Source organism: Triturus cristatus, chromosome 4_2 (genome assembly GCF_964204655.1).
Source record: "Triturus cristatus chromosome 4_2, aTriCri1.1, whole genome shotgun sequence".
Taxonomy (NCBI): domain Eukaryota; kingdom Metazoa; phylum Chordata; class Amphibia; order Caudata; family Salamandridae; genus Triturus; species Triturus cristatus.
The window spans coordinates 738850482-738862832 of record NC_140586.1 but is presented as its reverse complement, the minus strand read 5'-3'; the positions used below and the strand labels follow the sequence as shown (position 1 = coordinate 738862832).

Here is a 12351-nt window from a genome sequence, read left to right as displayed (position 1 = left end):
CTCAGCCAAAGAATCTTATAAGATAGTTAAAGAACTACTCAACATCCCAACAGCACCCCCCACTCACTCCCCCTCCCCAGATAGAAGCAAGGATCTGGCCAATTATTTTGAGTCTAAGATCCTGCGGATACTGGACTCCCTTCCTACTGTCAGTCCCCCTCCCACCCTGGCCTCAGCGGACGAAAACAACAGCCCACAGCTGGAGACTTTTAGATCAGTTTCCCTCACCGAAGTGACGTCCACACTAGAGAAAATGAAAAGCGGTTCCCCCCTTGACCCAGCCCCAGCCAGATTCCTTAAAAAGGTTTCCTCCACTATAGCCCCTATCATCAGGGACCTTATCAACTCTTCCCTCGCTGGTGGAACGGTACCCCCCAACTGGAAGAACGCAGTCGTGAAGGCTTTGCTGAAAAAGCCCCAACTGAACCCGGACGACTTGTCCAACTACAGACCAATCTCACTGCTCCCTTGTATCAGTAAGATGGCTGAAAAACTAGTCAACTCGCAACTATCCCAATTTCTCGAGACAAACAACATCTTGCGCCAATCTCAAACTGGGTTTCGACCCGGCCATGGCACGGACACTGCACTCCTCTCTGTCATCGAGGAGGCAAGGTGTATCCTAGATTCAGGGGGATCAGTGGCAGTGATCCTCCTGGATCTTAGCACCGCCTTTGACACAGTGGACCACCGTGTCCTATCACACCGCCTGGCCAAGGCAGGAATTGTGGGTACAGCGCGAGCGTGGATCGAATCCTTTCTCTCCCATCGATCTTTTCAGGTGTGGGACGGCAACTCCCGGTCAGATCCTCTTCCACTGAAGAACGGAGTTCCCCAGGGGTCGTCGCTCAGCCCTACCCTGTTTAATGTCTATATGGCTCCCCTGGAAGATGTAGTGGCCCCCTACGGTATAAAAATAATCAACTACGCTGACGACACCCAACTTGTCGTCTCCCTGTCCCACCTGGATAACCATCCTGACAGCTTGCTGCACTGCCTCCAGGACATTCATACCTGGATGTGTGACTCGGCCTTGAAGCTGAACGGCGCTAAGACCGAGATCATGCTCCTGGGCAATAAATGGACTACCTTCCCACCCACATCTTGGCCCGACACTTTCGGAGATATCCCCTCTCCTAGAAATGAAATCAAAACTCTAGGAGTTTGGTTGGAACCCGACCTTACCATGAAAACACAGGCAGCCAAGACAGCAGGCACCTGCTTCGGTCTCCTGCGGTCCGTACGCAAGATCCTGCCCCTTCTTCCTCTCCCATCCAGGAAATTACTTGTTCAGGGTCTTGTCCTGGCCCGGCTCGATTATAGCAACGCTATCTATCTGGGGGCCCCGGAGTACACCCTGGACAAACTCCAACGCACCCAGAATGCGGCGGCCAGGCTCATTATGAATCTCTCCCCTAGAGTGTCAGCTAAGCCTGCCCTCAAAACTCTACACTGGCTCCCTGTCCGCCAACGAATAGAGTTCAAGGCCCTATGTACCGCCCACAAGCTCATCAATGGAGCTGGCCCTGCCGCGCTTAAACATATGGTTACCCCATATAAAGCCTCAAGACCCCTTCGCTCCGACGCCGAACACCTTGCTACGGTGCCCAAATTCAGGAAGGCTCGCACCGGCGGTCGCCGCTTTTCGGTCAAAGCCGCCACAGCTTGGAACTCACTCCCTCTCAGTCTACGACTGGAACCCTCCTACATGGCCTTCCGTAAGAAACTCAAAACCCTCCTGTTCCCCAAATAAGACACTCCCTCCTCCTCCTTCAGGATCTTTATAGGCTGAATAGCGCGGGGATGCCTACGGGTCACCAGGCGCTCTAGAAATCGCAAAAAATAAAAAAAAAAAAAAAAAAATTAGCTATTCTCCAGTGATTAGCTGCCTGAGAAGCAACTCGTTGGCCTGAAGCGTCTAGTAATTTAGACTCTGTCTGGAGGTGGAGCATCACCGGAGGTTTGAGAGTTGGCACGCTTCCGTGCATTGATCACTACCAGTGAATCTAAAGGGAGTTGACCTTTAATGTGGGTGGGATTATTGGGGGCGGGTTTATATTTTTTATCAATCCGAGGATTGAGAATCCTGGTCTTGACAGGGTCTTTGAAGACGTCCGGTGCATGTTTAATGACACCTTTGAGCATGGGTAGTGTTGGTACTGTCCTTTGTGACTGTGCAAAGGTATCTACAAGGAAGTCTTCCTCTGTGGGGTTTGTATGTATTTGGACACCATGATATTGGACAGCCCTGTCAATGAGCTGACTACACCCAATGTTGTCATCTGGGGGAGATGGCCTTGTGGGGTATGCATCTGGAAGATCTGGAGGATCTACAGGGGTATCGTAATCGTCCCATGTGTCCTGTGGTATGCTAGTGTTATCAGGATTAATGAAAGGGTCATTATGTGGATCCCCACCCCCTAAGTCATCATCATCCTGTGGTGGTATGTATGGGAGACTTTATAGGAGAAGAAGGCTTAGTAGGAAGAACAGGAGAAGAGGGTGGTGAAGATGCAAAGTCTCTTTTCTTCACAGGCACCTATTGAGTGTGTGGGGTATCCAATTTCCTCTTCTTGGCTGGGAGACTGACAATATGGCCTGTATTAGGGTCCACATGCAATGTCTTGTTTCGGATCGATAGGATCTGGTCGAAACAGTTTTTACTCATTGGCTTCTGCTTGTGGAGCAGAATTTTTTGGTTCCGAACGAGAATTAGATTTGTGCCTGGAGCCTTAGAAGGGCTTTTTGGGTCCTTCAGCGTCAAGTCGTAAACCTTTTTTGGATCCGAAGGTTTTCTAGATTTGTTCGAATCCGATGCCTTTTGGTCTTTCGGTGCCGAAGTGCTCAGTGCCGGGGCCTTTGTGGAGACTGCAGGAGTAAGATGCGTTCCAGATTTCGGCACCGACGGTGCTTTTTGACACTGACGTGCGGCTTGCTCGGTCTCGAACAGTCGGAAGGCTTCTCCTTTGTCTTCAGAGACAAGGCCGGGGGCTTCGGAAGTTTTCTTTAGGTCGCGACTAAGTCTTGACTGGAGCCTTTTGTTTTTCGGGTGGGGTTGGGCAGGGGCAGTTGTACTCACTCGTTGACCTGGAGTGATGTGGTCATCGGAAACTATGTCAAGATCTTCCGAATCCTCTGTCTCTGGAACGTCGGGGCCCTCATCGAAGATGTCTTCTGTCACCGGCGCAGCCTGTTGCGCTATAACGTGTCGTCGAGCCCGGCGATCACGTATAGTCTTCTTGGAACGGAAGGAAGCGCAGGCTTGGCAATCTTTTTCTTCGTGTTCTGGCGAGAGACAAAGGTTGCAGACCTTGTGTTGGTCCCTGTGTGGGAATTTAGCTCCACACTGGGGGCATTTTTTTAAATGGTGTTCTTTCTGTTAGCCGTAGGCACGAATGGCGTCGATAGGTCCAGCGGCCCGCGTCGATCAGAATTGATTGAGTTATCGCGTCAAAAGGCACGCGAACGAGAATACCGTTGAGTTTGCGATGGTTTGCGCATCTAAAAGTTTTGGAAATACGGTACCGAACCAGAGCGCTGAAATTACATCTGAACCCGATGGCGGGAAAAATAAATAAATCTGAGGATGGAGTCGATGCCCATGCGCACTATCGTCCAAGAGAGGAGTCACCTATCTCGTGACTACAAAAGACTTCTTCCAAGACAACAAGGTGCAAGCATCCGAGCCCAACACCAGATAGCGATCTATTCAAAAGTATGAATTCTGCAGCTCATATGCCTTGAACACTATTTTCTCTGTTCAGAAATGTGTATTCTGCTGAGCTTCTTTGCACCAGTTCACAGAGCACCAGCAGTTAGCATTGCCAGTTCTTACTGCAACCCCTCTGCACGGTGTAGATCACAGGTGTGTACCACCAAGCCAGACATAAAACATAATTTATGAAGTTTGAATTACCCGTGGACCAATAATTTGAGGTATCTGATGTAGGGAAGAAGATTGTCAACGTACAATAATACACTATTATCCCTGCCCCCTCCCAAGTCCAGGGCTTGTACTAAGCCATCCTTGAAAATCCAAGCAGTTAGCGGTTCAGTAGCACAGGTGGGGCAGCCCTCACGTGCAACTCTTGTAACCCTATGTTAGCCAGCGATAATGTTATGCTTAAGGTGGGCAGCATGTAGGATGTTGTCTTGGTCTGCGTAATTCAGGAATCTAGATGTAATAGGACTGGGACTGGCAGGGGTTCTCTGGGCAAGGATTCTAAGTGCCTGCTCCAACACACAGCTGGCAGAAAGGTCCTGCTTCCACAACCAGGATTCCAGCCATGTCCATAAGAGTTGTCCCGGATTGGCAGATTCAACATCCTTCTGGATTCCCATGATGTGGATAATATTTCTTCGGGCATGACTCTGCATGTCCTCCACCCGCTATGCCAGGTCTTTGGTCATTGCTTCCAGGCAGGATACTGTTGTTCACAGGATAGTGAGTGTGTCTTCTGATTCTGAGATTCGGACCTCTGTGGATGTCATTCTGTCAGACACCTTATTCAAGTCCTGTCGTAGTAGGCTTACAACCACAGCCATTTACCAGTTCTTATTTTCTAGTGCCACTCTGGAGGGCTGGATCACCAGTGTCCATTGCAGCATTTGGCTACTGCTGCTCATTCTGTGGCCCTGGAGGCTGTGTCTGCAGGCAATGCTGTTAAGTTGATCAGGGACTGGTATATCTTCCCATCTTATTTTGTTGTAATTTTTAGAGGCAAGGATTTTATTCCTGCCCAGTTATGGGCGATTCCCATAATGGGGTAAAAAGCTGGGCAAAGGGCCAGTATATGTCTATCCAACTTTCCGCCAAAAAGCCCTAGTGGCAAGAGAGGATAACGTTCACTTGGACAATGGTCACTAGGACTAAGGAGGTCTGCCTCATTCAAGGTCCACACCTACCAGAAAAACGTAAGCAAATCTTCCACATGATCCCACTACTTTATTTTTTTGGGAAAAGTGGAGAGGGCGGGGGGAGGGAGAGGGGGAGGAGTGGGGAGGGGTCTCCTCTCCAACTCAAGGTTCATATCTATGATTCTTCTCTGCTAGTTCTCTGCCAACTGCAACCCACAAGAAGGAGGAAGGGGAAAATCCCCCATTCATGGCGTTCAGCAGGAGGACTGTTGGGGATGACCAGGTCCGATCGCGGGTGCCTTGCCTATTCATAAAAATTAAGGGTTGCTTCCATGGACATAGGGTTAGCTCTACTTCCAACCCTACACAGTAAGGGTAGGAACAGATCAGCTCAGACTACGCAACATGAAGTGCAGGCCCTGTACCAACCACTAATCAGAACCCCAAGGAGTTAAAAGTCTATTTAGGCGACAGCACTAAGAATCAGGATCTTTCCCTGTTATCCCACCACGAACGAACACAGAGAAAAAGTAACAGACAAGCCACTTCACCAGATAGTAAAGAATCGTCAAGGTGTGCAATGTTCAAACGTTTTGTAATCTCCCACAGAGTGCATATGGGTAGCAAACACTGGAGCATATGAGGGAATGTAGGAAATAAAAGAAATGCAAGTTCAGACACTTTGGGGCTCCCTTTTTAAAGGCTGGTACATTTAGGGCTGAGTCAACTACCTGCTCATCTTTGATTCAATCACATGCTAAGCAGATATATGAAGGCATGTCGTCTAGGGTAATAACCCATTTTAAATTAGAGGGTTGCATGTATAGCTATCAATATATTACCTTTATTGTTATTAACAGACAATAACAGGGGTTCAAGTTACATGGCAGAGTTCCGTGAAGTACGCAGCAAAACAAATGAAATTGTTTCAAAATGCAGCACATCTGAGACCATATTAGTTCATTATGTTGTCATTTAACACACACTTGTACTCTGTAGGTAAGATTTAATTAATACCAGTTTTAGCAATATAAACCGGAATACAGTAACCAGCAACTGTAAGGTGACCAGTGAACCTTAACAAAATATTTTCATTACAAGGGACATTTGGGCTTTTTTTTTTTTAATATAGGTCTGCCTGAGCTAGAAATCTGTAAATTATACAGCAAATGATGGATTATATGGTAAATATGCAGCAAGTACTGCAGCCGCAAAATCTCAAAATTTAAGTTGCCCTGATTATTATACAGGTAAAAATGCTACCAATAAATGAGCTATCAAGATATGCAAATTATGCAATCAAAATAGAATTAAGACCCCAGCACTCCGCATACCAAAAACAGAACTAGTGTGCAGGCCAGTATATGATTTACATCACAAATTGCATACAAGAAGAATTTGTATAACGTCTCAAGAAATGTTCTTCCAATAATGTCATCTCATTTATAATACAGCAACAGCAAAACAGGTGTTCAATTATTTGGTTTGTCCAAGTATTCCTCTTTGCCTGCAGATCTTGTGAAATACCCACATAGTGAATGCCAATAAGGACAGCATGAGAAGTCAGCTTGTTTCCTGGTCTTCTCATCATTTGTGCTAGCCAAACTCCCCTGCTCAGTTTCCCTCTGTGCAGCTACAGTTTTTGTGCCAAATTTACAGTAAACTACTGCTCCGACAATCTCATTAAAGGGAATGGGAGCAGCATGATTATGTGTGCAGGCACAAAAGGTTTGATTTGCACAAAACTGTTTTGAAAAGGTTTTTCATTCTGTTTCATGACAACTGCCTTTTGGGTTTAGAATCCCTCTGCCCAATAGTATGATACTCCAAGAGCTCAAATCCTATGACCTGTGATGTAAGAGGTTTAAAATGGATGTGTGTATGTGTTATTTTACTATGTGATCTTCCAGGGTGATGCAATCATTCACAGATGGGAGGCTTGAGAGGTAGTTTTAGTATAACAATTACATTCAACCCTCTCCTTAAGTGCGAAGGAGGGGAAAGTATATACTCACTGGCGACTCGTGGTTAATTTTTTCGACCTCCGCAAGATTTTCACTGTCTGCATGCTCATTGAGATTAGCGGTTTCACTGCTGCTATTGCTCAAACTCGAATGATCTGCAATGCCGTTTACAAAGAAGTTGTCTTGGTGGTTCCGCCAAACAAGCTGATTGTTAGTGTGCTCTTCCAATGTCTTCAGCTCTAAAAGTTTAGTCTCCACCTGCAAAATAGAAGTATATCACTTTACTATGATGGACAAAGAAATCCACACACTTTGTAAACACATCCAACAAACTTATTACTAAAACCGATTACAAATTGACAAAGTTCTTCCCCTTACAAGCGTTCTTGAAAAAAGCAAAGCATCACCATGGTTTACCGATGCATTAAAAGCGGATAAGCAACAATGTCGCGCCGCTGAACGTCAATGGAGGAAATGTAAAACTGACAAAAACCGTAGGGAATATACTATCCTCCATTCGATATATATGAATAATATTAAATCAGCAAAAAAGGCCTACCTTACTCAGCGTATCAGCAATGCAGCTCACTCGAGTAAAGAGCTATATAAAATACTGAAGGAATTTACTGCTCCCCAGGTTGAGCAACCTTCTTTTACACCCACCCAAGAATGGGTTGACTCTATTGCCCTATTTTTTGACAATAAAATTAAAACCATATATGCCTCATTCCCCTCTCAGGTGGAAGACTTCGGTTGTCATAACACTAACGTGAGTGAACATGGCCCTCCGCCAGAATTAAACAAATCACCCTTATTAGCTAAGTTTGATCCCATAACAAAAACTGAAGTTAGGGAATGCCTGGGACGGATCAAGTCGGGCTCCCGAGCTGACCCCTTCCCCCCCCGCCCCTGTGCTAAAATTTTACCCTTATTTGTGGATATCTTAACTATTGTTTTTAATTTGTCTCTGAACCAAGCCACATTTCCGCACAGGTGGAAATTAGCACAGGTTAAGCCTATCCTTAAAAAACCCCTTGCCGACCCCAGTGCACCCGCAAACTATCGTCCTATTTCTTTGCTCCCTTATTTTGGAAAGGTACTGGAGTTTTTAGTTAATAAACGTTCTCACCGCCTATCTTGAAACTCATAAGCTTCTTGATTCCTCTCAATCTGGCTTTCGTGCGGCCCATAGCACGGAGACCGCCGTTATTGAGGTAGTGGACAACATCAGACTGGCCTTGGACCGTCGAGAATCTGCAATCCTGGTCCTCCTGGATCTATCTGCAGCATTCAACACCATCTCCCACAGTATTCTTAAACATCGTCTGTGGGAGATTGGTGTCAGAGGGAGGGCCCTCGACTGGTTCGACAGTTATCTTGCTGACCGATCCACTGCGGTTTCCGTGGATGGGTTCGTTTCCAGCTCATATCCTGTAACAGTGGGGGTCCCGCAGGGTTCTATTCTCAGCCCTATGCTGTTCAATGTTTACTTAACACCTCTGGCTGATATCATCAGGTCTTACGGTTTTGACACACTATCCTATGCCGATGATACCCAGCTGTTAGTGACCTGTGACCCCGACCAGCCTGATGTCCAAACCCGTTTTAAGAGCGGTCTGATCCGTGTAAATGAATGGATGAGTCTAAACAAGCTCCAATTGAACGGTGGGAAGACTGAAGTTATTTTATTTGGGAAAGCTGAACAGCTCTGGACTAACGCCTGGTGGCCATCAGAACTGGGCACCTGTCCCTCCCCTAAGTCCGCAGTCCGCAACCTAGGCATCACGATTGACAATTCTTTATCTTTGAAGACCCATATAAATCAAGTGCTCGGGACCTGTTTGGGATGATGCGCATGTTATGCAAGATCTTTAAATGGCTACCCATTGAAGCAAGAAAACCTCTGGTCCAGGGTCTCATCGTTAGCCGCTTGGACTATGGTAACGCCCTTTTCACCGCACTCAATCAGGATCTAATTTCAAACTTCAAGTCCTTCAAAACACGGCCGCCAGACTTGTTCTGAATCTTCCTTCCCGTACCCCCTATGCCCCCACATTAAAAACTTTGCACTGGCTTTCGATCCGCCAAAGAGGGCATTTTAAACTTTTAAGTCTTACGCATAAAATAATGTATGGCACTGGTCCACTTTATCTGGCAAAAAAACTTCAATGGTATGTCCCTCGACGCCCTTTGCGGTCCAGTTCCAGACTTTTTCTTGTCCAACCCCGCATTCGGACAGTTCGTAACGGAGGTCGGTCCTTCTCATACCTGGCCCCTCTGCTCTGGAACAAGCTTCCTCTGGATCTGCTTTCTATATCTGACCATTTACTTTTCCGTAAAAAGTTGAAAACTTGGCTGTTTTCCCAATAAATGTTGTTGCATGATCACTTTCAGTCATTTCCGGTTCTTTTGTCTTGGTTGCTAGCGCCATGAGACCTTTGGTGATTTGCGCGCTATACAAAAATCTGACATTTGACATTTGACAAATTCATAATTAGCTTAACTTCAACTGGCCACTTCAAGCAAAAAGCCGGTGGTAATAGTTTAATATGCCCAAATGTATTTTTCCTACAAGCTTTAGTGGGTTATAAATAGTATAACGTTTCTATGAAATGTACCTGATTTGGGTTAGCCCAAAAAATTAATACATCTACTGTACACCAGAATTCACGAGAGCATAGGTTACGTTATGTGGAACTGTCTAGGGCACTAATCATCTGTGAGAGTATCTAGGCGCTGGAGCAAGTGAAAGTCTGAAGGTGTTGGGTGGATGCTGGGGTGTTGTGCAAGTAAGAGTGAGGCTTAGGGTAGGTGTCTGGTGGGTTGGTGAAAGTAAAGGTGGCTGGGTGTTCAGGTATTTTGGTCCGATGTTGTGCAGTGCTTTGCAAACACGTGTGAGGAATTTTAATTGGCTACATTTGTGTATTGGGAGCCAGTAAAGTGTCGTGAGATGTGGGTGTGTCGTGGGAGGTCAAGGATGAGTCTCGCTGCGGCATTCTGGTTGGTCTGGAGTCGGTGGAGGAAATGGTTGGAGATACCGCATCGCATGTGTTGCTGTAGTCTAACCTGCCAGTCATAAGGGCTTGCGTGACAATGCATCTGGTGTTCAGGCATAGCCATTTGAAGATCTTGAGGAGCAAGCGGAGAATATGGCAGTAGGTGGAGTTCATTGCATTGACCTGTGCTGTCATGTTGAGTTTGACGTTCAGAACAATTCCTAGGTTCTGGCGTTGTTTGTTGGTGTGGGCAGTTTGTCCTAGCAGGGCTAGCTATACCAGGGCATACTGCAGTCACAGTGGTGAGGGATGTCAATAATTGTACAGACTATTGAAACAGACTGCTTCAATCTTTGTTTCTACTACAAAGACCCCTACAAGACTTACCAGTGGTAAAAGTCAATGTTCCCAAAAGGGGCAAATTGATGAAGAGCTACTGGAGGACTACGCCAAAACAATCCAGGCCACAACTTAGATCATGACCTTCCAAACTGCTTCAAGCCTGCACCGAACTCTGAGCATTTTAAAGCAGAGGATGTTTCATTCGGTGTTAGGCTTAAAAACAGATCCACCGAATGATTAGACTTAGGGTTAGTTCCCATAAGTAGCAGCAAAAACTTCATAAATCCACCACTTGGAGCAGCATATAAGTAAGAGCAAACGATTGGTGCAATAAGGAAACTACTTGGCAGTTATTAACAGAAGGAAAATGTTACCTTCCCAGTAAGAATTTGTTCTTGGCATGTAGAACTGTAGATTCACATGCTTTGCATAGTCCTGCCATCTAGTGTTGGGTCCAGATGTTTGCACTTTGTTTTTCTTCGAAGTCTTTCCAGTCACGAGGTAAGTGACTCCTCCTTTCGGTGATAGTGCACATGAGCATCGACACCACTGTTCGATTGTTTTCCCGCAGCGGGTGAGAACGGAGCTAATAAGAGTAGAATAGAGATATCTATGCATATGTATATAAAGTAAGAGAACTGCAACGGGTATAGGTACCTGGGGAGGTGGGTGGGCGCATGTGAATCTACAGCTCTACATGCCAAGAACAGACGCTTACTGGGTAAGTAAAATTTTCCGTTCGAAGCATGTCATCTGTAGATCACATGCTTTGCATAGACTATACAGCAGTATTCTCCCAAAGCAGTGGCTAATCTGTAGCTGTTGCAGTTGTCTGAAAGAGTGTCTTAAATACTGACTGGATTACATTAGCCTATTGTCTCGCTAACACATTACGCAATAGTGCTTGGTGAATGTGTGCGGTATAGACCATGTTGCAGCTTTACCGATGTCAGCTATGGGTATATTCCCTAAGAAAGCCACAGTAGCCCCAATTTTGTGGGTGGAATGCGCTCTGGGGGGTATAGGTAAAGTCCTTTTTGCTTTTGCATAGCATGTTTGAATATATTTAACTATCCACCGAGCAATGCCTGATTTAGGAATAGGATTGCCTTTGCGTGGTGGAGCAAAAGCCACAAAACGTTGTTTAGATTTACGAAATGGTTTCGTTCTTTCTATGTGATACAATAATGCTTGTTTAATGTCTATTATGTGTAGAGCTTGTTCTGCCAATGAATCTAGTTAAGGAAAGAACACGGGCACCTCAACAGATTGATGATATGAAAAGTGTGGGTAGGAATTTGGGATTGGTGCGAAGACCTTGTTTTGGTGGACGTGACAAAATGGTTCTTTCTATGGTTAGTGCCTTAAGCTCACCCACTCTCCTCAGTGATTTAATAGCAATGAGGAAAGCAACTTTGCAAGTGAGAAATTGCATTTCACATTTGTGCTATGGCTCAAAGAGTGGACCCATTAGTCTGGTAAGGACAATGTTAAGTTTCCACACTGGGGCAGGTGGAAGTCTTGGTGAAATAACTCTTTTGAGTCCTTCCATAAAAGCCTTGATAACATGTACTCTGAAAAGGGACATGTACTGTCTGTTTTGAAGGTATGCAGCTATTGCAGCGAGATGTAAGCATATGGATGTGTAAGCTAATCGTGACTGCTGCAATGTAGTAAGTATTAACGAGGACAGTGGTCCCTGTGGAAGTTAATGCAAGTTAGATAAATATAGAATACAATCAAATCTATATTTCAACTATAGGGATTTAATCCAATTTATTCCAAATTAGCAAAGCACAATTTAAACAAAGTGGGGTACAGTCCTGTACCGACAAACGTAAAGGTGAGGTAATGAGTAACATTAGGACACAGGAAACAAAAACATTTAAGGCAAACCAAAACAAAAACGCTTGTTATAATTATAAAGCCTGAAACAAGCATGGTAGTGAACACAAACGTGGCACTGGTATGAGCAGATTTAGTCAGTGTACACGTAGTTTACAAAGGTCGACGACGTTTCGATCCCGTTTACAGAAATAGAGGGATCATCATCAGGACTAACAATGTTGCCTAATGATTTACATTCAATGGAACAAAAAAGTGACAATAATAGAGGGAATGAAGCGAGAAAAACTATTGAGAATTAGAGTAGGTTCAGCATGACCAAAAACGCTTATTAAATTAGGCGCACA

General features: G+C 45.3%; 1 protein-coding gene across 2 annotated transcripts in view; it reads right to left on the bottom strand.

Moving 5' to 3' along the window:
- The window catches only part of EPS15 (epidermal growth factor receptor pathway substrate 15), an 819466-nt gene that overhangs the window by 164274 nt on the left and 642841 nt on the right, over positions 1 to 12351 (bottom strand). For both annotated transcript variants that reach the window (XM_085602646.1, XM_085602647.1), the window contains exon 16: positions 6873 to 7079. In XM_085602646.1, coding sequence (XP_085458772.1) covers positions 6873 to 7079 — 207 coding nt within the window. The remainder of the gene's footprint in view (positions 1 to 6872; positions 7080 to 12351) is intronic.